The 26,393-nt window shown below is 36.3% G+C and overlaps 3 protein-coding genes across 9 annotated transcripts in view; 2 read left to right on the top strand and 1 right to left on the bottom strand.

Moving 5' to 3' along the window:
* LOC143752018 (uncharacterized) overlaps positions 1–10,166 on the bottom strand; it is a 15,652-nt gene extending 5,486 nt beyond the window's left edge. For 2 of the 5 annotated variants that reach the window (XM_077244923.1, XM_077244927.1), the window contains exons 1-9: positions 10,001–10,137; positions 7,010–7,213; positions 5,382–5,471; positions 5,116–5,265; positions 4,431–4,541; positions 3,353–3,593; positions 1,863–2,698; positions 852–1,011; positions 204–454 (exon numbers count right to left, since the gene is read on the bottom strand). In XM_077244923.1, coding sequence (XP_077101038.1) covers positions 204–454; positions 852–1,011; positions 1,863–2,698; positions 3,353–3,593; positions 4,431–4,541; positions 5,116–5,265; positions 5,382–5,471; positions 7,010–7,186 — 2,016 coding nt within the window. In that variant the 5' untranslated portion in view covers positions 7,187–7,213; positions 10,001–10,137. Of the gene's footprint in view, positions 1–203; positions 455–851; positions 1,012–1,862; positions 2,699–3,352; positions 3,594–4,430; positions 4,542–5,115; positions 5,266–5,381; positions 5,472–7,009; positions 7,214–10,000 lie in introns of all 5 variants that reach the window. The other 3 variants (XM_077244924.1, XM_077244926.1, XM_077244925.1) reach the window with 3 other exon arrangements.
* A 1,236-nt stretch (positions 10,167–11,402) lies between these two features.
* LOC143752016 (uncharacterized) lies at positions 11,403–14,238 on the top strand. Its single transcript, XM_077244920.1, has 5 exons — positions 11,403–11,850; positions 12,027–12,085; positions 12,850–12,933; positions 13,941–14,014; positions 14,104–14,238. Exons 1-5 carry the CDS (start codon positions 11,549–11,551, stop codon positions 14,119–14,121), a joined length of 537 nt encoding a protein of 178 aa, XP_077101035.1. The 5' UTR covers positions 11,403–11,548; the 3' UTR covers positions 14,122–14,238.
* Positions 14,239–14,392: 154 nt separating this feature from the next.
* Positions 14,393–26,223, top strand: skilb (SKI-like proto-oncogene b). Of its 3 annotated transcripts, XM_077244904.1 has the most exons (8): positions 16,561–16,824; positions 18,220–19,400; positions 21,654–21,742; positions 22,523–22,692; positions 22,770–22,966; positions 23,068–23,280; positions 24,474–24,708; positions 24,820–26,223. In XM_077244904.1, the coding sequence occupies exons 2-7, from the start codon at positions 18,342–18,344 to the stop codon at positions 24,684–24,686; spliced, it is 1,941 nt and encodes a 646-aa protein (XP_077101019.1). In that variant the 5' UTR covers positions 16,561–16,824; positions 18,220–18,341; the 3' UTR covers positions 24,687–24,708; positions 24,820–26,223. The 3 variants fall into 3 exon arrangements, with proteins under 3 accessions (XP_077101020.1, XP_077101019.1, XP_077101018.1); XM_077244905.1 differs by lacking the exon at positions 16,561–16,824 and adding an exon at positions 14,393–14,619 and having other exon boundaries at positions 24,474–26,223; XM_077244903.1 differs by having other exon boundaries at positions 24,474–26,223.
* Positions 26,224–26,393: the final 170 nt, after the last annotated feature.

Here is a 26,393-nt window from a genome sequence, read left to right as displayed (position 1 = left end):
GTATCACATGTTCCTTTAGAAATAATTCTAATATGTAGATTTGCTGCTCAAGAAACATTTCCTATTATCAATTTTGAAAACAGTTGTGCTGCTTAATATTTTTGCATGATACATATTCCCAGAATTCTTTGATGAATAGAAAGTTCTACTTTCTACTACAAAGATATGTTATTCAAGCAGCGGTTGATAGGTGTTTTGTTTACCGGGAATGGCTCCAGTCCTTCCTGTATGATAAATCCTTCCACCAGGTGTGTTAGAACCAGAGGTTTGGCCGCTCCTGATGGTTGCTGGACCTCTGTGGGTGTCGTTTGACTGAAGGTGGGAGGCTGAACCGCGGGTCTGTCCAGCACAGGGAGAAACTTTGGAGGAAAGCAGCTGTCCACAGGAGACATATCTAACGGCTGAGTCATGGAGGACTGGATGGGTGACATGTCAGAGGAGAGGCTGGAGATTGCTAGAAAAAATGAAGACAGTTATGATATTACCAACAGCGTCTATAAATGCTCCTTCATTTCTCAGGATACTTTATGATAGAGTTCTTAGTTATATATATATATATAGTTAGTATATATAAAAGCACCAACTTTCTCAGATGTTTCTCCTAACACATTCAGATAAATTGGACAAATTTGAGTTTGAGTTAATATTGAAATAACTGAATTTATTTCCCTAACCCTAACTAACACTAAGCTCTTCTGAAATGACACATTAGGTTATTTCTCAGGAGAAACATCTGAAAAGCATTAGACTTGAGCAGAAATCTCCATTTAATCTGACAGTTGTCTAGAAGAAATGTTAAAATTACTTGAAAATATTTGTGATATTTCTTTTGTGACAGTGACTCTGTGTACCTGAGTGATTGTCTGACTGGGTGGACATTTCCTCACACTGCTCATCTTTCTCAGCTGTCCATGGTGCGACTGAAGGCGACAGTGTCTCATTCTTCTGTGACGTCTTTATTTGGCTATCAGTCCTCGAATTCTCTGTGCAGACTGTCATCTTACTCAAGACCTGAAATGCAGAGATGTCAAAATAAAGTAAAAGTAAAACAGTGTTACTGTAGTAGCATCATTAATATACTATTATAGTTTAGTTCATATTTCGAAATCTTTTTTATATTGACTTCCATAGTAATTTTTTTCCTACTATGGAAGTCAATATCTATTGTCAACTTTTTGATTACCAACATTCTTTAAAATTTGTTTTGTGTCTTTATTTTGTGTTCAGCAGAAGAGAGAAACTCATACAAGTTTGGAACAACATTAGGGTGAGTAAATGATGACAACATTTTTGGAATTTGGATTTTTCATCTCTTTAGTGTTTATTTTATAACAAAATAACCAAAATGTAATCATGTCGGGGTCTCTCCTCAACCCCCACCAGTATGCAGCATCCACTTGGATGATGCGACGGCAGCCACAGTACACGGCGCCAGTGCGCTCACCACACACCAGCTATAGGTGGAGAGGAGAGAAAGTGATAGAGTCACTTCTTATGGTTTTAGTTTTTTATGGTTTTAATTTTCGTTAACTACAATAACCCTGATGAAAAAAGTAATGAATAATGATAGACCGATATATATAGGCCATGAGTATTAATCAGACCATATGTGGCATTTTGAGATTATGGGTATTGAAAGATAACTGATTATCAAGTGTTTCCTTTTGTATAATTTCCAATTTTGAGCAAATTTTGAGTAAAATAACTGTTTGTTCAATTTCAGCAATTTGTATATATATAATTTGCCATCATTAAATTGTCTTTTATATATGTCTATCTTGTTCTCTAGATATCATATCAGCCATTGAATAACCCATATTGGCCAAGATGTTTGAGTGATCATGCATTATGCTTCTTCTAACCTTCTCCGAAGTTTCACTTGACGGCTGATCTACGGCAACAGCCTGGGGGATTTTCTTTTGGGGTGCTGGACATTTCAGATCTTGAGGAGTCTGGTCTGGTACATCCTTCTCCTTCTGTTCTTCCTTTCTGTCTTTTGAGTCTTTTAACGTCAGGGCCGTTTGCGTGGGGCTCTGTGAGGTCAAAGGGGATTGTGGCGGTGCGAGAATGCTGCTGGTGGATACCAGGGGCAGCACTGGAGAAGGAGGAGATGCCCTTTGAGGAGACGCCAGCGGAGGGGTGGTGATGAGAGGTGTGGCCGCTGTGGTTTGTCTGGAGGGCGACAGCTGCACCAGCTGTGGGCATGGGTTTGTAGTCCGTTGCGGCTGGGCAGGGCACTCTGGTTTAGAGAGCACAGGCAAGACGAGCGGCTTCGATTGGATGAGATCGTGGGGAGGGGACACAGTGGTTGTTTTTGATTGGCCGTTGGTGCACTGGGCAGAAGCAGAGGACAACGCGATCCTCAGCAGCTGTTTTGTGGCCAGTAAGGATCCACCGGGTGAGGAAGACCTCAAGGGCAAAGTCAGGGTAGGGGGTGTGAGGTGAGACCTCGCAGGGGAAGGAACTGTGATGGGCACTGAAGCGCTCTGCGCCGACATGCTTTGTGAAGGCTGGGTGGACGGGCAGCGCTTTAACTCTGGAAGAGGCTTCTTTGGTGTGGTGGGGGGTGAGTTGGGGGGTGTATGCCTCTGATTGAAGGGGTGCTGGGGGATGCTGATCTGGCTGTGGGGCCTCTTGAGACCGCTGCTGTTCAGCTTCTGTTTTGCTAAGGCATGGGCCTGTGCAGGTGCGTACAGGGCTGGAGACACAAGAAAAAAGAAAAGAAAATTCACAGTTAGCATATAAAAAAGATCTCTTATTCTCACCAGGGCTGCATTTATTTGATCGAGAATCTAGTAATAACAGTAATATTGTGAAATATTATTGTAATTTTTTTAAATAACGGTTTTCTATTTTAATTAGTGCTGTCAAATCGATTACTGGCGATCGATCGCATCAAACATACGTCTTTGTTTACAGGATGTATGTGTGTATATATTATTATATTTATACATAATAAATGTCTTTGTGTGTGTGTGTATTTATACTGTATACACACATAAAATATATATATATATTTAATACACTATATATATATATAAAATATATTTTATATACATACTGTATATCAGATATTTAACATACACATATATTATGTAAACAAAATCTTTTATTTTAGATGTGGATTTTTTTCCCCAGTATTCTTTAATGAATAGAAAGTTCAGAAGAACAGCATTTATTTGATGTCTTTTGTAACATTATAAATGTCACTTTTGATAAATGTAATGTGTCCTTGCTAAATTAAAGTATTCATTAAATATATTACAGACTCCAAACTTTTTTGAACATGTTTTTCTTAATTTGATTAAAATATTTGCATTATGTATAGAGAGATATGTATGTGGCTGCTTACATGGAGGTGGAACCGTAAGATGGCGAACAGGTGTAGTTTTCGTTTGAGCTGTTGGGCTTTCTGTCTTAGCAGCTCCCTCTTTCCCTGGAGCATTCGCTGGCTGGCTGGGTCTCAGAAGGAAGGTTGGTAATCTTGGGCATGAAAGTGGAGGGGGTTGGCTTGACGTTGTGGGTTTCAGTGGTAAGTTCGGAGGAATGGTAAGGGTGCCAGGTAGAGGTGGACGAAGAGTCAGACTCTTGAGCTGAAGAACAGAACACAACAGAATGAGAGAGATATTGATGCCATAAATTTGGAAAAACAGCACACCTAGCATAAGCTAGAAAAACAAAGATTTGAAACAACAGAAAAACATAAAATATTTTCTTGTCTTTTGTTTTTGCGGTTGTTACATGAAATTTACATAGAAAAAAGGTATAGTTCACCTACAAATGAAACATTTGTCATAATTTACTCACATATTTAGCAAAATTTCTGAGTTCCTCTTTCCATATTATCAAAATGACAAAAAAACAAATTAAAGATAATATTCTTACACAGTCTTACAGAAGTGCCATTTTTAAATGTCAAAAAAGGGAATGAGATTTGAGAGCAGTTACGGAGGGGAAGATTTTCAAAAAATAATAATCTCAAAAATGTTTGGACCTTCTCACCATTAAGGCTCAGTTATAGGCCAGTTTGGTAGCGTACATGGAGGTGGACTACTTGTATTTATACTGTCTGCTGAGGTCCGCTCAGTGAACGCGTTCCACGTATGCGCAGTAGATTGGCTTTTCCAGCACTTTCGTGGTTTTAACCTCCGCGCACACCCTTCGATGACGATTTTTATGTCACGTAGACCCTAGCGGACCCTTGCGCACTCGCGGACGCGAAAAATATAACACTAGCTTTAGTCTGCATTCGTTTTCACAGCATAGTATGAAACATTTCAGAGATTCTCCTAAATTTTAATTTTATGTTGCATGGAAGAAAGTAAGTTCAGGGGGAAGTAAATGACAAAATTTCATTTTTGAGTGAACTATCCCTTTAAATTCAGTAGACCAGATGCCTCTATCACATGACCATACATAATCGACCTCACCTGTGTGGAAGGAAATCGAGGTGAGGAAGAGGAAGGGGTGGAGGAAGAGGAGGAGAAGGAAGAGGAGGAGAGGGCAGGTACATCAGGCCGCACAGCAGACGTTAGAATCAACTGCCAGATGGCAAGCACAGAAAAAGAGAAAAATGAAAGAGAGAAAGAAAAAGAGAGAAGGTAAAAAGATAAAGAAAAAGTCCCAGTGGTGCAAAATAGAAGGCTGTTATTTCCTGCCTGTTGTGCTTCTGCTGTGTAGGTGTGATGGTGAACTTCACAGCACAGTGAAAAGCTTTAGATGTGGTCGAGTAAAATCTGTCCACATCAGAAACATGCAAGCATGCACTGAGTGCAGACCTCTAGACACTAACCCTCCATTTGTTCAAGCCAACATACCAGGTGGTCACAATAGACCGTGAGCAGAAAGTAATACAACCTGTAGACACCAATTATGTGTGCACAGCACATACATGCTTCACTCTGAAGCAGATTTAAGCAATAAATACAATATTAACAAGGACAGTGAAGTGGATCACAACACAGAGGTTTAGATCAGCATTCACTAAGAGTCGAGAAACCAGCAGAGTTTCCATCTGTGAGTGTGAAAGGGGGCATGGCGTCTGGGTAAGAAGACGTTTAAAGTGCATGCGAAGATCTAAAGATCTGCAGAACAGGACGTGACGGGTTGCATTACCATCTGGGCCCTCAGGAGCATCTGAGCCTGACTCGGATTCGGGCTCTTCCCCAGAAGCAGAGCTTGAGGGGAAATCTTACGGGTGGCCGTAGCAGCAATCGGATTATGACTTCCTCTTACAAGAGCTGTTGATCCAGCAGGAAGAGAAACCTGATGGTTAAGAAATGGATCAAATCAGTGGAAGTTAAACCATAAATGTCATGACAGCACCTATAAAACGAGCATAATTTTTGAGAGCAGGTGCTTCTATGTTGTTGCACACACACCGTTTTCGGGGTCTGCTGTGAAGATGAAGCTTGGCTGAGTCTCTCACTAGGTGAAAAGGAAGGTGCCAGTCGGTCCCCAGACAGATTGACCTGCAGGAAGAGATGGAAGTTATGGTTACAGAGGAAAGTGGTTCATTATATTGTGAGAAGATTAAAAACAATGGTTACAAACAGTACTCTAAAAAGTTGTAATATAATATAATATAATATAATATAATATAATATAATATAATATAATATAATATAATATAATGGACAATTTGCAGTGCAAGTTGCAGTCCATTTCCGTGTTATGATTAGTCATTTCTGGTAATTTCTACAGTTTCTAGTCAAGTCAAGTCATCCTCATTTATATAGCGCTTTTAACAATGTAGATTGTTTCAAAGCAGCTTTACAGTGAGAAAGCAGATTATTACTTTTTACTCTGTCAGTTGATTAAAACAATGAATTATGTTCTCTGCGATCACATGAATTAACTGAATTCTTCCTGTACATATATAAATTTCCTTTCCCAATGTGGATTCTGAATAATAAATAAAATATATTTCCTCACCAACCTGTAATCCTCGGTAACCAAAAAGTTGATGGACCCCATTGACTTCTATAGTATTTTTTTTTCCTACTATGGAAGTTAATGGGGCCCATCAACTGTCTGGTTAACCACATTCTTCAAAATATCTTCCTTTGTGTTCAGCAGAAGAAAGAAATTCATCCAGATTTGAAACAGCTTGAGGGTGAGTAAATTATGACAGAATTTTAACTATTCCTTTAATGATCATATTTCAAATCTGAATTTCCATTTATAAATTAACTTGACTGATAAAATTAATTTCTCTGTGTACTTTGGTGCTCTTATATCAGTCTTTTGCAATAGTTTAATAAATTCCTTAAAGAAATGTAATGATTCTAAACTTAATCAATAGCTTGCTGACAGCAACACTACTTTGAATATTAATGTAGTTTACATATAGTGAAATAATTGTCAATGAAAAAATGACAGGATAGTGATCAAAACATTTAATAGATATACATATAAATGTTTGTTCTGATCTTAATCATCAGGTCTCAAATTTAAGTAAACACAGACACCCTGTGGTAAAATAATCTAAAATAAACGTTTACAGGCCACTGCTTTCTCAGATCTGTTTGGGTTGGAACAACTTCATGTTCACGTAATGAAACTTCATGTTCCATTGAGTTTGGTAAATTCTGTACACAGTAATGATCAGAATATCTCTTGTCCTATCTCTGAAAATGTCTGTATTTTCAAATCTTCTTGCTGTCACTCAATTTAAGTGCCATTTTGTCAACTAGATGACTACATTCATAACCGGAAACTAGCGAGCCGCAATATTTGAACATGGAAGTATGTCACAAAGTTTAGTGAAAGTAGTCAATTAATATATTATATTTGAATGTTTATTATTATATTTCAAAAGTATTTATAATCAAAAGCATAAATTAACTGGATTTTTTCTTGTGTTTAAAATTAATATTCAAGTATATAATATATATATATATATATAAACACAAAATGAACACATTCAATTGCTAAAAAGGGCCAACTGTGACAATTGGGATTGTGATCAAGTGATCAAATTTTTTTAGCATGGTTTGAACAAATATACCTGCACCACTTTTCTGTTGGTGGGGGTGGGTTGATTGTGGAAGGTGGTTACAGTTGTGAATGCAGGGGGAGTTTTCGGGGTGCCATTGGCCTGATGGGAAGGGTTCACCGCTGTGGTGGTCGTGGTGTTGACTGTGCTCTTTGCAGGTTCTGCTTTAGTTTGTGGCTCCTTGTCCATTGTTCCAGAGAATCTGGACACACGAAGCTGTAATAAAGTTGATCGTAAATATGTATATGGGATGTGTATTACAATTCTAACACAAGTCAAAATATCAACCTTGAGGTCAATTGTCCATTTGTAAAATCTGCTTCCCAGTGCAACTGACAGTAGTAACCTATATATTTCCTAAAGAAGTGCATATACAGTATGTCACCCACAAGCAGGCAATTTGTCTAGAGACTAAAGCTAAACATGCAAATTTCCAACAGTTTTCTTGTATTTGCTTACAGGGCCTGTCTTCCGACCTTATGAAAGATGAAACTTAAGTCAACCAAACAGTTTGAAACAAACTCTGCTTATGCACAAGAAAGAAGGGTAGCACATGCCTGATGTGGAAACTGACAAACTTGTAGAGGTCTACTGAGTTTCACTAATCGATGACCGGAGAGAGTGGAGGCAGAACGGTGAACAATAATAATTGTGTTTTAATAAGTATATCTGCATGCACTACCATGCCCACGATTATACCAACACTAAAAATAAAAATTGCATGCATATAGGTATTCGTGGTAGCCTACTTCCTTTTCTAGTTAAAATTTTTCTGCGTGCCAAAAATGATAACACAGCACATATATTTAGAGATTAGATATATTTTATGTGGCTTCATTTATACGTTGAATCTGTTGATTCAGTAAACCAAGTTGCTTGCGAGTCCAAATGATACACTGTTTTAGTTCTAACTGAATTTCTATCAGGAAATAAATCTCAAATCAGATTCAGTACAATTAGTGGTATCTTTTGAATTAACCAAATTAATAGTGCAATTATAATTCTGTATGTGCTGTATTGTATGTTATACATATACAGTATGTATAGTAGAATTGATAATCCCACATTAAATATAAGCAATTTCAGAATTGAACTATCAGAATTGCAAATTTAAAATGCAGAGTACCTGCAGAAATAAATGCTGAAACTGAACAACAGAGTATGGAATCTAACATCTGATCATTATAGCCACTGAAATAGCCTATGTTGTTACACTTTATTTTAATGTGTCATTGTTACAGTGTAATTATATATTTAATTACTACTGAGTAATATTAAGCAACTACATGTACTTACAATAGGGTTAGGGTAGGATTAGGTTGAGGGTTAATTGCATGTAATTATGCATATTTTACTGTTATTACTGTGGTAAGAACATGTAACATATGTAACAAGGACACTGTAAAATAAAGTGTTACCGCCTATGTTATAAAAACATAATTTTAACTGTGTTCCAGCTTAAACCACGTTAATTGGTTAACTCAACTGTAAGATACCTTTTAAATGATGATAAATAAAAATGATATCAAAGTGTAAAAGACGATACATGAAAATTTATTTCAAAACGTTATCTTAGAATTATGGAGAAAATGTATAGGCTATTATATTTTTTAAAAAGCAATAGGCTATGTATCTTTTAACAGTACAATGATGGTAAAATTACGTTTTTAATATGTAAAATGTACAAATCACCTTTAAGGGACATTTAAAGGGAAAAGCAACATCTCAGAAGTTTATGCAAAAAAACATGACATTTGTTTGGATTTTATTAAAAAAAGTTATTTTATTTTATTTCTGTTATAAGTTATATACATTATGGTGTTTTGTTTTATTTTACTTTAATGGTATTATTTTAGTGTAATCTAATGGTGTTTGTGTGGGTAATTGTGCTCTTTCTGTTACTATTGACCTCAGATGCTTCATAGGTCAAATAGCTCACATATGTTGGTATATTAACAGTACATCGTTTAATAATATGTAACGTTACAGTTAGGAAGAGTAAAATACACAATCACCAAAACATCTCCCTTAACGCTTGTAATATCATCATTGTAATTTTACGGTTAAGTTCTGGAAACACACAGCTGCCAGTTTATTATTATCATTATTATTATTTTACCTTGAATTTGACCAAAACTGTATAGTGTATTATTATTATTACTAAGTTACTACCCAGACACCAGGCCGCAGCTGAACAAAAATTGCCTAAAACAAGACAAATCGGCTACATTAATAATGTGAAATCGCGCCATGCCTGCGCCGCGAAGACGAGAGTAATGCGCTGCCCTTTGTTTCATACGAGCCATAGAAATAAAAATCCCGACCGCAAATGAAGCATTCATATAGTTCCTGAACATCAAGGCTGTCCGTGCAATAACTGTGAAACCTGAACGACATTAATGGACACATACCAGGAAGCGCCGCGCGCACAGGTGCCAGAATGCCACGCGCGTTTTCAATGTTTATACGCGAGCCGCAATCATTTGTGAATAAACACCCACTGTGATTCCCAAAAACCTCCCCGTATTTGTCATAACATTTCGACGGCCTTTAACGGAGAAGCTGAAATCGCAATAAAAACAAATGCATATGTCCAACAAAAAGTCCGCTGGATACGACTGTGTCTCGCAGAGTCGATGCATTTACGTCTAGTTCATTCCTCGGGTCATTATTTTGGTCATATATTGAAAATGGGCGTGTGTTCGTGCAGTGACAGCTAGAGCCCCCTGTACGTCCCTGAAGACCTGCACTTCCCTAAATGATGGCGTGGCGTGACATATATATATAAAATCAGCTGCTTTTTATCGAGCACACGAAATACACACGGCTACCAATCACCGTAACTTGCTGTGCATCGAAATATACAAAATGAAAGTCAAAAGGGAAAATGATGATGTTCTGTGCGCGAGCGTGCGCTCCTCCCTTTCAACCCAGCCGGTCGCAGACCTTCCCTAAACATCAGTCTTTTAACGTGTGATTAATGATCGTTCAAGGTAATCCTACCTGTCCGAAGTCAACGGGCTAGTTCTCCCATCACACACTGACCGTTTTCAGCGACTGCTACAATCCCGTCATGTCCTAATGCGTCAAAGTAAAAGTAGAGAGCGATAGAAATTCATCGGGGCGGTGAATGTTACAGCACCGCTTACAGTGTAGGAGGACCGTAGACGCTTCTGTCGTCGAAAAATACATGAGGAAATGTGCCTACCTACACTTTGTATAAGGAATAAAATGCATATATTTGTCCCCATATCATAACTCAATTTTATTGTGTGCACGTACATGTATCTCTATGATGTTTTATATTGTCGCTTGACCATTGTTATAACATGCACATAGCCTAAAAGAGCTTCTTGAGGCTGCGCTGTAAAAAAATAAATAAAAATGTTGGTTTAATTAAAAAAATTGAAGTTTGGTTGCTTTAAAAAATTAGGTTAATTGAAATAAATAAATAAATAAGTTAATACAATGAAGGAGATTGGTTTAATAAATAGAAACTCAAAATAGTATGTTATCTGAACCACATTTTTACATTGTGGATTCAGGGTTGGAGACGTTCAGTTTCACCAACAACAAAAAAAGAGTTCGAGCACAGAGAAGCTTTTGCGGGGGATGCAATTTTGATGCCCTCTGATCCTTCATATTGCATTTCACTGACTGCCTGTAAAATACATACAATTGCATATAGCTAGGCCTAGAGGTCTACAATGCACCGGTTTTGAACTGCCTTAAAACAAGCTAGAGGCTTACATTTTATTAACTTTATTTTAGAAAAATAATAGAGCAGCCTATCGACACTCTTATTTGCAACATTAAGTTTCAGGCTTCGTTAAGAATAGATTTATCTTTAGCCTATTACTATAAAAACATATTACTATATTTAGAAAATATTTAGAAAAAATATATTTAAAAACTTTTTTTCAATAGGCTATGTTTTCCGAAATCGCTTCCAACAGGGGCGGTAACCATAGCAACAGTACACACCGTGGTTCGATAGTCGATCTACAAAGCACAAATATAGCCTAGGCTACTGTGATTATATCAAAGAGTATAGAAGTAACTTCTATACTCTTTGATCACTGATCTATATAATGACATTCTATATAAATCAGTGGATTAAATTGATTTTCACATCCACCATTTTTTTAAATTATTTTCAAAAGTAAATGAGATTCACTAATATCATGCATAGCTATCTCATTATTATGAGCCTATTATTAATTAGTAGTAGGCTAGTTGTTGTAGTAATATTGGTTACTATGGGATACCGAGGTCACCACAGTGTGCACCTTGCACGCTCATTATAATCGGATCACATGGACGCGGTTGCGCTGTTCTCAGTTGTCCACTAAACTTAACACGCACGGCTTTAATACTTTCTCTAATTTGAAGTTGATAATTTTTTAATGTTTTTTTTTCTCTTTCTGGCTGAAACCGGTCCATTCAAGGAAACGTTTCATTAACGGAATAAGGAAATTTGCGGAATAAGGAAATAGGTGAGAGACAGATGATAGAGGTTAATTGCCTCAATGTTAACACTGTAACTTAAATATGCCGGACACGAGACTTATAAAGCCGAAACCTGTTGCAACGAAACCTAAGCATCTGAACAAGAAAAGCAGTAACGTTACAGCCGAAACAACACCTGCCGTCAGAAGCAGAGATGTCGGTGTCGGTCACCGCAAAAGGGCCTCAAGCTGCCCAAGATGTGTCACCGAATACAAACCCAAAGCGACGGAGAGAAGCACTCAAGCAATAAAGGACAAGCAGTCCGAGACTTTACCGAGGTCAAAACCTGCAACATGTGCACCGAAGGAACAACCAAAATCACATTCTCTTTATGAAATCCACAGGTAGGAGGAATGCTATACAGTGCCAGAGGCTCCAAAAAACATATGGTGGATCAGGTCTTAATCCAAGCATCAGCATTAAAACTGTGTAGTTAGTAGTTGACAAAAGTAAATCCTTTAGTAAAGTTATATCCTTTGTTTTGTTTTGCTCACTGACTTTTTTCTTTTTTGTACGGCAGTCAAAAAGCTTTTACAGTATTTGCACCAAACCCAAAGAAAAGACAAGACATTCAGCAAAGTAAGTTAGTTAGATATGCTTTGCTTCAGTATCTCTGATTTCCTTTTTATTTCTCACGGAATGGGTGATTCTTCAACTGAGGAACCTTTCTTGGATGATTTAAAAAAAAATAATGTTTAAAAAATAATTCCAGTTAAATGAAAGATTATAGCATTCTTAACTGTGTCCTTAATTCATTGTTTTTAAAGAGTGCTTCTTTTTCTTTTCTTCCATTAGCTTAACTTTTAACTTTATAGTGTCACAATTGAAGTATTACAATTAAGGGAAACATTTAAAATTAAAATAATTTTTTTCAGTTCAGATGGTATTTGTTTACATTTTCTATAACAAATAATCTCAATTTTAAAAGAAAGTAAAAAGTCTAGCCTGTTTGATGTAGCCGAAGTGTAGCCCACTGTAAGTTTTACAGCTACTTCAAGTAACAAGAGCACAATCATCCTTATAAGCTATTTATACTTTATATACTTACTATATATACTTAATTCATTTTATGTTTTTGTAGGTAACACAATTGTGCTATTTCCTGTATGTTAAGTTTTAAATGCTACATTCTAAAAAATGCTGGGTTGTTTTAACCCAAATTTGGGTCAAATATGGACAAACCCAACTATTAGGTTAAAAGTTGTATTTAAAAATGTAACCCAACGGCTAGGTTTGTCCATATTTGACCCAAATTTGGGTTGAAACAACCCAGCATTTTTTAGAGTGTAGAAGGTTAAGCTGTCCACACTCACTCACTGACTGAATGCTTGGCTGTTTAACAGAAGCACAAGCAGAACTGGCAGCTCTGGAGGATCTGCGCTTGAGTCGGGCCATGGGTTACATTTCCATATCTCCTAGTACTGTGGGTGGGTCATTCACCAACCATGTCAGAAATATGTGAAGTTTGTTTGAAAGGATTCAAATAAAAAGAATGTGTCATCACCACTAGGGGGAGTTAAAGTGCCTTTTTTATCTTCCTGGGACCCAAGAATAGATTTTTGTCCACTGTAGTTTGCCCACACATAGTTTTAACAGTTTCACCATGACAACAATTTCTCATTGATCTTTAAAAAAGACTGACATTAATTGAGTGATCAAATTTAACACTCTTATGGAAATATGATTATATTTTGTAATTATCATTTAAATCTTAACATTTTCAAAATGTTAAGGGGTTTCAAATCAAAATATGACTTTCTGTTACAAAACAGAGCATTGATTTCATACGTGTTCACTGTAGAGGACACCAGGACTTAAATCATGTTTATCAGGCATTTTGGGAGACCGGTGAATAGGGAAAGAAATTATATATCAATATTCCTATCAAATATTAGATATTATGATGAAAATGTTGCCAATTATTACTCCACTTCTTTTTTCATTAAATGTTGCCCCAGGAACACATTAATATGCAAATTAGATACGCTGAATGAATTTATGGACATTTTACCCACATATTACATAAAGTAAATTGGTATATCAGTTCATGCCATTATATCTTTCATAACAACATTTGTTTTTAAAAAATCCTGAAACCTAAAAATTGATTGGTGAATGAATTGTTTTTGCCTATACATGTCATTTCATGTCTTTTTATTTTTTAAACAACTGAGTGGTGTCCACTACAGTGGATATAGCAAATGAATAAAATATATTTTTTCAAAAATGTTATTTTTTCTCTCCATTTGTTTTCCATGCTCTAAAAAATACAATGACATGGAACAAGTACTAAATTAAATTTCCCGAAAGCAACTATGTAATATAGACACGAGTTCCCTCTTTTAGTTCCCGCGTCAATTAGTAAATATAATCAATATTTTCATTGAAAATAATAATTCGTAGTTTGGTTTAACCATGTCTACTATTTCCCCAGGTGGATGCCTAACTCTGGAAGAGGTCAGGGCAAAACAACAGCAAGAAATGCAAATCAAGAGAAGACAAAAGCAGGTATAAGACCCAAATTATATTCAGGGAAACAAAACTTCTCCATACAAAACAAGCTCAAAAATCTCATGAATGCCTTTTCCCCCTTTCAGGTTAAACATGTATTTTAGAAACTTCTCCAGTTGTGCAAGAATAAAGCTTAGAATACTGCCGACAACAGATGAACATTATTTTGTTTGCTTTTTAATTTTAAAAGTGCAGCTAATTTCCATGGACTTCATGATGTGTATAATGACTATGTACTGGTATATTAAAATGACAGAATCATTCACAGAATATAATGATACTGTGTTTATTATGCAAACTAGACTAAAGCCTACAGTTATTTTTATTTATTTTAATGTCTTAAGTGACAAACACACATTGAGTTATTACAATTGTGAGGCACGGTGTAGTAATTCAGCTTAATTTGGTCTATTATTTTATGCAAGCGGTCCTCTTGGTGATCTGTTTTTCCTCTGTTCCTTAGCAACAAGGATTTTTCTCTCTTTGTTTTGTCCTCTGTGTATATTCTGGGAGCCGCCTGCTTTGAAGGTTCCAAAAATACGAATCAGAGTCCTGTTGCTTGGCAAAGGGAGAGTGACAACATAATGAAAGCAAGACGATAGGTGAGGGCAAATAAATGTACAAAATTAATTATTAAATTCCCTGGTAAATTAATCTAGCCGATTGAGACTCAGTCCCTTCATCTATCAGGAGCAGCAGAATACAGTTTTTCCAACTACTCTAATGCACTGTTCAACATTGTTGTTTTTTTGCACATTTTTAATAACTTGTGTTTGCACTGCACATAATTCAGAAACCATGACTATATTGCTTTAAGGTTTGGAAAGATATTATATATATATATATATATATATATATATACATATATATATATATATATATAATATCTTTCCAAACCTTAAAGCAATATAGTCATGGTTTCTGAATATATATATATATATATATATATATATATATATATATATATATATATATATATATATAAAGTTTAAAATATAAAGTAACATTTATATATATATCTTTATATATATAAAGTTTTTCATGGATCTCTTTCTGGATCACACTTGTTTTGCCTCCAGGTCTGCCACTTTTCAACCCTTTGCAACTTTCCAAAATTACTCTCAAAATAGCAGAGAAACTGTTGTTGTTTATTCCAGTGCTTTGAAAAGGTTTATCTGAGAGACTGGAAGTAATGAAAAGCAAAAGCCAAAGGCTTCAAAAGGACATTAAATTAGTCTCAGACTGAAGAAAAAACACATTGCTTTCCTGGAAAACACACACAGCGGCCAAGTAGTGTTACAGACGTTTTCATAATGGTGACCCTTAAATGATTTACTTAAGGATCATAATTTTATGATGCTTATACATTCTTTCTTTCTAACACACAGTTGTACAAAAGTCTAACCATTAGGGTGTTTCCTCTGCATTGAGAAATCCAGGCATAGGTCAGGGTGTGAATTTACAACATGTTAGCAGCTAAACTATAGAAATGCTAACTTTGACGCAAATGAAAGTCAAACTAGAGCCATTTGCCTTATGCTAATGTCCACATGGAAAAGGACACAAAGAAGAAAGGGAATGTAAATGGATGTCTGGAGGAATCATTACACAAAATGTAAACAGAAAGTAAAGATACAATATATCGAGTGATATTTTGGGGACCTGTATTGCCACTCCATCCATTCATAAAACCATTAGAACTAAATATACATATAATGACTAAACAATATGGATATGATGTATAATGATTTTAGTAAAATATAGCAAGCAATATAGAAAAACTATTTGCAATCTAGTAAATGAAGAATATGTTTTTTTTTAATAATCACACAAGGAGACTAGGGTTAGTTATCAGACTGGAAAGTTGTCACAAAGGCTATCTTAGATCTAAGCTTTAGAGTCAAAAGTCCAGTTCAGTTAAAAACTGTCTTATTAGAACTAAAAATTCAGCACCATCATACATTAGCTTATAGATCTTGGGTATGTGTTCAATCAAAAGTATACAATAACATTTATTAACTGGTATTTGTATTTCTGTTATTCAAAACAATGGTATGACCCCCCCCCCCCAAACCCTACACCAGATATAAATATGACACAAAACATGCAAAGGTGACAACATTCGTCACTATTAATGAAAAGTATTTGCCTTTCTAAAATAAACCCACTCTTTGAGAATCCTCCCTAAAATAAATAAAAGTAATTTTAAAATTACTTATTACATCTATGTTTAATCATTTTATAATAATTTGCTTAGTCAATCTGTGTTTAGTAAGCAACAAGCTAACCAAAATAAAATCGATTTTACACATTTCTGCACACACCATTACCACGGTTCACAATAATTCTTGAATGTTTACCACATTTAAACCCTAGATCGCTAGACAGACCTCCTACTCTTGCTGCGGTTGCTATGACTAGCTGGTAGGAGCCAGAATAGGAGCGACCGACTGCAATTGAACAGTTCAGTAGTCATTCAGAGAGCTTAACCAATCAGTGATTAGGTTAAGGGCGGGGCTTATAGAAATGCTGGCAACGCCCCCCAGATAGACAGACACACTTCCTCCGCTAAATCACGCCGTCTAGCCGTGGCAGCCCGTCGGGTGACGTAGGTTGTTGGGTTGTGGATTGACGTTGTAAGTCTATCAGCATGAAGTCAGCAGCACCAGTGTTATCAGCGGCAGGGCGACGGGCGCTCGCTCGACTGTGAACTCCGACACGGAATCCCATGATATAAAAACACAAATATCTCACGCGCTTTCCTTCGCTTCTCGTCAAAAAACTGGATTGAATATTCAAACTTAAAGGTAAGCTTGAATATATGTTGTTTTATGTAGGGTTACATTCTCTATAACGAAAGAACGTATTTTCAATATTCTATATGATTACTGTATTCAGTTTCTCATGATAAGGCTATTGCACCATCCCGTGCCACATTGAATGCCTCCTTTATAATCTTATTCTTATAGGATTGTTTTCGACTGTTTCAGTTGTATTTTATAGCCTATTTGAATTTATTTTTATATAGATTTTTTAAGATTGCTCATATATATGACATTTGATAATCGACAGTAATCGACTACGATTATAAATCATTTAGTTCAAGCGCTGTTAGATAAGATAACAATGTATATTTCTTTTAACATCGTGTTGATCATATTACAAATGGGCAGAACCTAAATATTTTTATTACCACTAATTCTAAAAACTCGACAATTTTTTCGGCAATTGAAATCTTTCGAGGGGTGCCTTCACAGTTTGTTGTGAGATGTGAAAGTGTCATAGGTGTGGGAACATATGGGGGTAGTCCCGCAGAGGTCTCTGGCACGACTGAGTGAATGTCATTACCACGGCTGAGGGGGGAGGGGCGGAGCTCTGGCTCTGAAGAAGACCGGTTAAAGAGGCGGGGCTTATGCGCGGAGGGCGGGGCCTCTGTCAGGGCGGTGGAAAGTCTATTATTATAGGCAGTCAAAACACATTACAGATATGATTAATTTGAGACAAGATTTCGTTATCGCTGAGGAAACACAAAACCATTTAAAATAACTAGGCTAATACCATTAGCTTTCCTGGAAAAGAGGTTAGGGCATGTATTTAAATTAAACTATTTTGTGAATGAATCGAATTTCCCAGACATTTAGATGTTCACACATCAGTTTTATTTTAGTATCATTGAGATGCTATTGTAGTTTTTAATCAATATTTTAAATTAGATTTTATTTTTTACATTTTCTGCTTTCATTTTAATTTCAGTTAAAGTTAAGTAGCCTATTTTTTTTCTAAATATGTCTATAGTTTTTATTCATTTTATTTTTGTTTTAGTTATTTTAGTGCATCAATTTCAACTAAATGAAAATGAGAAATATTATCTTGGCAATTAGCTGAAATAAAATATTTAAAATATATATTTTATTCCAGTCAACATCTATTTATTTTCAAATATTTTTTTTTTAAAAAGGTTAAAGTACTTGGTTTACATTTGATGTTAATACAAAAATTCTATTTATTTCTTTGATTTACAATTTTAATGATTTTTAATATATAAGATCAACAATGTATTATATTATATTTTAAAATATTTCTTCTCTATATCTTATTACATTAACTTATTACAAAAATCTTATTTTATTAATTAAAAAAATCTTCTACCATCTAAAATACTTTTTATATGTTAATCTGTGATGCTTGTTTTGGCTTTTCAGTCATCTGGGAAGCATTGAAGACTTTACAATGATCCACATATAAAAACCACTGCATTCCTGAGACTTCCTCTGTGTATCTTCCGGTCCCAGAAGACCACTTAGCTATATCTATAAACAACATTATGGCGACTACTGAGAACAAGCGTTCAGACATCCCCAAGGAGCAGGCACTTCTAAAAGTGCCATTAAAGCGGTCGATGCGAGACAAAGGTGTAGACGGCGCACCCATAAAGAAACGTGTGATGGCTGCTCTCAATCTATCCTGCAAAAAAATCCCAGAAACCTCTCTCGGCTATCAGGTCTCCAAAGCGACAAACAGCATAGAGGCCACTCCGGATCTGAGCCCTGGTTTGAAGCACACTCTAGCGCAGTTCTCTCTAAGCAGCCAGTGTTCCCTCGGTGGCCCGGCTGTGTTTACTGGTCATCATGGTCAGTATAAGCTGGCGCCCCCTCTGGCCCAGGGAGGTATTGTAGGAGGGCCACTACTCGTCCCCCCTGACAGCTCTACAGACTTAAGCATCTGCTGTCTGGAGGGCGAGTCCATCTCCTGCTTCTCTGTGGGAGGCGAACTGCGTCTTTGTCTGCCCCAGCTGCTAAACACCGTCCTGCGGGACTTCTCGTTGCAACAGATCAACTCAGTGTGTGACCAGCTGTATTTGTACTGTTCCCGCTGCGATGCCACACAGTTACACATTCTCAAAGTGCTGGCCATCCTTCCTCCAGGGACTCCATCCTGCGGCCTCATCACGCTGACCGATGCTCAACGTCTCTGCAACACCTTACTGCATCCAGGAGAGGAACCATCTCGTGATTCCCACAAAGGGCACGGCGCTGAAGAGGAGGAAGAGAAAGACGCAGAGGAATCTGGAGGATTTTGGGTGGAACACCAATGTCTTGGCAAGTGTCAAGGCCTGCTTGTACCCCAGCTTTACTCCAGCCCGGATGCGCCCTGCATCCGCTGCTCCCAATGCCGGATGCTCTTCTGCCCGGAGCGCTTTGTCATGCACTCCCATCGACAGCCAGACAAACGTACATGTCACTGGGGCTTCGATTCTGCCAACTGGGCCTGTTATCTGCAGCTGGCACAAAGACACCTGGGATCAGCGGATGGAGAGAAGCTGAAGCAGTCTCTGGATGATATGAAGGTGAAGTTCCAGCAGGAAATCAGGCAGCCACATATAGTGAGTATCTATATTCTTTCAGAAAGTAAGCAATTCATGTATTGACATCATAATGTAATAATGGCTCCAACTGCATTTATCAGGTAGATTAATGTTCTTTTAAAGTTTGTTCACCTCTACAGTCAATCTCACAAAAACAAACAAAAAAGAAAAAAAGGAAGATATATTATCTATTTTTCATAAAGAAAATGAAGCAAACAGAAGTAAGCCCATTTTCAAGCCCAATTGTCCCAAATTCTCCACAAATTAAAGTATTTGTAATACAGTACAATACAATGTTCTTTTTCTTTCATTTTAAGGTGAAATATGACATGTTTTGTGAGATTCACCCTAAGCAAGTTATCGTGTCTAAAGCGCTTGTAGCCGAGAATGTTTGAAAGACCATGATACTTGTCTCAGTCCCAAATTTTAAAAAAATGTTTCTGGAGAGTAAACAGCAAAACGAATGTTGGGTCAGCTGACTCCAGCTCTTATGCCACACCAGATGTTTCCCTCCAAAGGAAATGGCTGAATGTGGTTCAAACCAGGTCACTAGACTCCTAAACTACTCCTGACAGAGTCTGCACAAACAGCCAGAGCCACGGCAACAGGGGAGAGAAACAGAGAGAAAAGAGTGGGTGGGAGGGAAGAGAAAAAAATGAGGAAAGAATGAGCAAAAAGAACGAGAGAGAGAGAGAGAGAGAGTGAAAGAGAGCGTCTGGGACATTATGTTACATGTGCCTGCAGAGTATTGCTCCCTCTTACAAGCCCAGCACTCACCCTGCAGGACCTCCATCATCAACCAATCAGAGAGCAGATCCCTGGCCCCAGCCTCCCTCTCAGCCAATCAAATCTCAGAGCATTCAGTGAATTCCCATCTCATTATATAATGCTTAGCCAGAGACTCAACAACATCCCCAGCAACCGCTGTTCTCAGACAGCCCATTTTCCGGATGCAGACTGGACTTTCTGTTTACATTTAATAAATATATTAATACTTATTACATATAATAAACTTAGACAGCATTTTATTTTATAGTTAATTTTCTCTCTGTCTGTCTTTATCCATCTGTCTGACTGTCTCTCTTCTATCTATCTATCTATCTATCTATCTATCTATCTATCTATCTATCTATCTATCTATCTATCTATCTATCTATCTATCTATCTATCTATCTATCTATCTATCTATCTATCTATCTATCTATCTGCACATAAAAACACTGTAATGAGCACATCAATAACAAGGTTAAGGTCAAGGCAGGAAGTTTCATTCCATTGAATCAATCTGGTGCATTTGTGCTATTTCACGAGGTCTCAAATGAATCATGTCATTGCAGTGCATTAAGATTGACCGTCCTGCTCATGTCGCGTCGTAAATAGCAGTGTAGATTAGAGTCCTCGTGCCATGAGTGCCACGTGATGGCCCCCAGACAGCCCACACCTCCCCCACACAGTCGTCTGGAGCTATTGCACATGACTTCACATGGAAATGTATGAAAGTGTGTGCGTGTTTCTTTTTAAATAAACCTGTATTGCTTGTTTTGTTTCTAAGAGACGTTATTACCACTGGTATACAGTTACAATCATATGCTTTCGAAAGGCTCCATATCCATAGAAGAACTTCACAAGTATCAAAGGAAGAACCGTTTCAGGACCGTGCTTCGCAACCACAGCGGAGGGACTTTTGAGTATGTGTGAATTGTTACGCTATGACCAAAGGAAATTTTTGTTTCTACATCATGTGGGCGTTTTTTTTAAGTCCACACATGCTCTGAGTGTGCGTGTGGTGTGCAAGCTGGTCGCTGAGGCTTCATGATAGATCAGATGGCCTATTTACATTAAAGCAGCGTACGTCACTGACTGTTGCATCCATATTTGCTCCAGTATTCAAATGCACGTTTCTGTCTGTATTAGGGTGTGCAACATCATCAGGGCCTGTAAAACATGGCAGAATGAGAGTGTTGATCCTGGATAAGATTTCACAATGCATTCACAGGGATATTAAGTCTTATTTGCATATTTCTAGATCTGGGTTCTCTTTTGGAATAGAATAAATCGCAAGAGCTAACGGTGTGTGTGCATGAAGCCGTGCAGAAATGACACACAAGAAGCTGCTTGGCATGTGAAGGGATCAAATCAATGTTCTCTAAGTGAGAAACCTAAAGGGACTTGTAATACGTCAAGAGCAATCTGCATTAACACTCAATGGGTTAATCAATTCCTCTTTGCTATTGAAACAAGGTTAACGAGTTCTTTTTATCTCTCTTTCAGGAAGTATCTTCACCTGCCTCTGTGTTTGACTCACGTTTGCTTGCCAGTCTTAAGGAGGACCCCGATCAGGATGACATGATGGGGCAAAGGTTCAGTTCAATAACAAATATACATTATTCAATATTATATCAGAAAAATCCGGTATCCGACAATCAGCTATACGGATTATTCCGCTGTGGCAACCCCTGACAAAAAGGGGCAAGTTGAAAGAAAGAGAGTCCTGGCAATATTTCATCCTGAAAATTAAAAGAAAAAAATATGATAATATACAAAGCACAAAGAAAATAAAGATTATGTGACTATTAAGATGTTTTTTGTACGTCTGTATTTTTTACATCTTGAGTATAAAATGTATTGTTCTCAAGAAGATATTAAAATTAATTAATAATGTATATGTAAATTAATTATTTAAAAGGATCATATTTAAATGAATGTTAAAAAGGTTCAAATAAATAAATAAATATATGCTATTATGATGTATAAATATTTTACAATTTGATAATGATAATGAAGGGTGATTTTCTTAAATGGAATGATTTTTTTTATTATTATTAAATTGATTTATTATTTAATTAAAAACAGGCCTTGCGGTCTGATTATAAAATATAATTTTATATTTCTTTCAGTTAATTTTGAGGTGAAATATTTGGACATGTTCCTTGAAAGCTTTCACACTAATTCTTAGTGACCTTTATGTATACTGTGGATGTATAGGACAATGTTAAACACTCAGATCTCATGTTAATGATTATAATCATATTCGCAATTAACATTTAAAAAAAAAAACAATATTACTGCAGTAATTCTACAACTAGAAGTAGTTTTAGTACACAACTGCAAGTAACTTCCTTTTTCGTTTTCCTCTCCAGCTGGTACCAGTACACGCCTGACAAGCTGGCAGGTAACAACTTGGCACAACACTCTGAGTGTTTGTCTGAAAAGGAAATGGGGTCTATAGGAATAGAGGCACTGGGCGATACTCAGGACGAAAAGAACCAGGATCCACACGTCACTGACCCAAAGACGCCCACCTTTGCAGGTCAGTTTGCACCCATCATAAGTAACGTTGCATAAATAAATGTATATGTTTCTAAATGCAAGATCTAATTGATACAGGACAAGAAAAAAGTGGCCAGTCAGATGATAACAGTCCAAATGAATGGCAGAAAGTAGATACGTCAGCTAGTAAGCTGTCTGTTGGTTTGACTGTGGATCACAGTAAGGACTACATGGTGATGGAACTCCTTCAGATGTATAGTGCTCAGCACGAAAAACTTCAGTCGACACTATGCAGACAAAAACAGCTTGAAAAGGTTTTTACCCCAGTACACATCACATGTCTGTTTTTAGCCCCTTGTTCGCCAGAAGGTGCTTGTGAGTATCTGATCTCTCTCTCTCTGATACACGTGAACAGGAACTGCAGGCTCTGCATCAAGGTGAAGCCATAGACCGCTGTGATCTACACGGGGAGCTGGAGGCGGTTCAGACTGAGCATGCTCAGAGACTCGGTGAAGTCCAGCAGGAACAGAGAAAGTTGAAGTCCAGACTCGACAAGCTGAGGCAGGAAGGCTGCAGATGCAAAGAACTGAATACTGAGCCGCACCAGGAAACTATCTATGCCAAACAGGTACTGACCAGTCACACACACACCCACACAAGTCCTTTTCAGGGCCTTCATTTATCATACTTTATTTTTATTAAGGCTTTAAAATTGAGTAATCGGGATCAACAAAAGTATGTGTGTATACTGTATATACACACACACATATATTTAGACATATATAATAAATAAATATATATATATATATATATATATATATGTATATATGTGTGTGTGTATGATTATATGCACACAGAAATATATTATATAATATATAAATATAATATAATATTATAAATATAATATTAATATTGATTTTACAGCCCTAATTTTTAAATAGATTTTTTAATTTGAAGTCTTAGCATGTTAAATTATGTATTAATGTTCAAACGTTTGGGTTCGTTAGATTTTTCAATGTTTTTGAAGTCTTTTATGCTCACCAAGGTTTTTTTTAAATCAAAAATACAGTAAAAAGTTAAAAAGAGTAATATTGTGAAAATGTATTACAATTATAACAGTTTTCTATTTTAATATATTTTAAAATGTAATTTATTCCTGTGATGGCTGAATTTTTTGCATTATTCCCATCTTCAGAGTACCAAGATTCTTCAGGAATCCTTTTAAAATGCTGATTTCTTATCATAATCACAGTTGTGCTGCTTATATTTTTGTCGAAACCATGATAAAAAGAAATTCAGGATTGTTTGATAATTAAATAAGTTAAGTAGTTAAGTTAATTAACCTTTATTTAAATAGCGCTTTATACAATACAGATTGTTTCAAAGCAGCTTTACAGTGATAAACAGGGAAATTATGACTCAATGATGCAAACACAATTCAATTTGGCTGTAAAGCAGTTTTAAAAAGACAATAGTAAACTGTCATTATTCAGTTGAAATCGGTGTTGATTCAGTTTAGTTCAATAACTGTGTAAAGTTAATCAATTATGGAATGAGTTCAATTCAGTTCTAAAGCAGTTCTGCAGAAAAAAGTGCTTTAGAACTGAATTGAACTCATTCCATAATTGATTAACTTTACACAGTTATTGAACTAAACTGAAGGAATAAACTATATATATATATATATATATACACACAGACACACACACACTAACATAAAAAAACTCAAAAATAAACTATAAAATTTATAGCTTTTGGATTTCAAACCTGTCGTAAATTTAAGCGCATCACTTTAGCTGACCAATGGCTTCCTGTGGTTAGTTATCAGAACTGCGTCAGAGGCTGGACCGCGCTGAGGAAGACCGCGAGGAGCTGCAAGAAGAGCTACGCAGGGAGAGAGAAGCCAGAGAGAGGCTGGAAAGTACCATCTCTGAGCTCAAACAACAGATGAGGGAGTCCCCCCACCCGGCTGCAATGGACAGTCCCATCTCTTCAGCCTCTAGTGACACATATGTCCCCGACGCCTTAGCGTGATCTACGGTCACCAACCAGCAGCCTGATTTCTGTGATCGAAATTCATTTTGGAATGGTATCTCCATTTTGGAACCGGATGCCAAAGTTGTTTTTATTGCAGTTCTAGCGTGATCTACGGTCACCAACCAGCAGCCTGATTTCTGTGATCAAAATTCATTTTGGAGTGGTATCTACATTTTGGAACCGGATGCCAAAGTTGTTTTTATTGCAGTTCTACGGAACAATTCTACAATTATGGGCCGTCCAGAGTAGGTTTGGGTTTTATGCTGTGAATTTGTTGAAAGGTTGAGTAACTATTGAGCTGAACTGATTCTTTTTTCAGACACGTGAATAAGGATTTATTAAGTAGTTCGAGACATTATGCAAAGCACTAAACCTGCAAGCGTACAATCAACACCATACGTCTTGGTTTATCACTGCTACTGATATAATGGAAAATTATTTCATTTTGACTATTGGAATTGTTTAAAAGTACATCACAACTGATATTGTTTCTTAAAATATTTATTGATAAATGTTATGTGAATAATCTTTTCAAATTATACTTATTTAACATTCTTTTTGCCATATTCTTTGTTTATATTTTATGTAGGTAGTGCTCATTATGAATATGAATGTACAAAATATATGCATGTGTACCTTCATTAAATATGGATAAATATACTATGTTTACACTGTGGTATGAAGTTCAGAATATATAACAGAAAATGTTTTCTATGCCATTTCCAGTGAATGTTTTGCCTCCTTTAATGAATACCAGAAATTTATTCTTTCTCATTTCGAGGACTTCTAACACCAAATGGAAATAAAAAAAATAAAATATTATAGATTTTAAAAGTGATGGTAGAAGTTGAAACACTCACATCAATTACAGTTTAAGTAAATGAAATGCTCCTTGTACTTTACATTCTATAAATTATCTAGACAAACAGGTCTATGTGTACTTTGCTCAGAGAGAGACATTATTCTTATGTGTGTGGGGAAAACAATTTATGTATTGATTTTGTTTGCTGAAAATGACAATCAGCGTGTTTATGTGTAATTGCTTTTATATCCAAAATTTAACTGAATAATTAAATAGTTGCTACCTCAAACAAACACATAGATATATACGTATAAAAACATAAAATATAGTTTGTGTATAGAAGTGGATGGATGGAGTAGTCAGGCGTATGACTGATAAATACCTCTGTACTGCTGCTATGATGTTTATTTGATTTTCTTCATTTTTTCATTTTCCAGTTGACTTATGCATGTGAAATTGAAGAAATATATAATATGTAGAAAATACAGATATACTGAGTATTGTTTCCTAACATTTCACACAAAAATATTGTCACATATGAAATGTAACTTAATTATCTTTGCCAGTGCCATCTTATGACATGACACATTTGTGCTACCTCCACTTGTGATCGAGACACTTTTGTATCACCCACCAACTTTTGTATGTCATCTTTCATCTGTCAACTCATGGGAAATGATATATTAATGTTCTGTTGCTGGGGAAAATAATAAAAATGATTATATATAATTATATACACTGGCTTGTATCTTTTCAAAGGCTTGTCTTAGCACATTTCTGTAAAACACCTCTGTGATCACAAAAATATTCTATGTTAGATAATGCAATAAAACTATAGTAACTTGGTCACTTTCATCAAAAATAATTAAAACGACAAAGATAGTTAGTAGCTTCTTACAAGT

Source organism: Siphateles boraxobius, unplaced genomic scaffold (genome assembly GCF_051911475.1).
Source record: "Siphateles boraxobius isolate OS27281-9 unplaced genomic scaffold, OSU_SipBor_1 26, whole genome shotgun sequence".
Classification (NCBI taxonomy): Eukaryota; Metazoa; Chordata; class Actinopteri; order Cypriniformes; family Leuciscidae; genus Siphateles; species Siphateles boraxobius.
Note: the sequence above shows the minus strand (reverse complement) of the source record. Positions and strands in the feature narration are given on the sequence as shown.

Bases quoted from the DNA above. Each gene is read 5' to 3' on its own strand.
- LOC143752016 (XM_077244920.1), top strand. From the start codon at position 11,549: ATGCCGGACACGAGACTTATAAAGCCGAAACCTGTTGCAACGAAACCT. The intron at 11,851-12,026 runs GTAGGAGGAATG...TTTGTACGGCAG, and splicing joins TCTCTTTATGAAATCCACAG to TCAAAAAGCTTTTACAGTAT. The intron at 12,934-13,940 runs GTGGGTCATTCA...CTATTTCCCCAG, and splicing joins CATATCTCCTAGTACTGTGG to GTGGATGCCTAACTCTGGAA.
- skilb (XM_077244905.1), top strand. From the start codon at position 18,342: ATGGCGACTACTGAGAACAAGCGTTCAGACATCCCCAAGGAGCAGGCA. The intron at 19,401-21,653 runs GTGAGTATCTAT...TCTCTCTTTCAG, and splicing joins AAATCAGGCAGCCACATATA to GAAGTATCTTCACCTGCCTC. The intron at 23,281-24,473 runs GTACTGACCAGT...TCCTGTGGTTAG, and splicing joins AAACTATCTATGCCAAACAG to TTATCAGAACTGCGTCAGAG.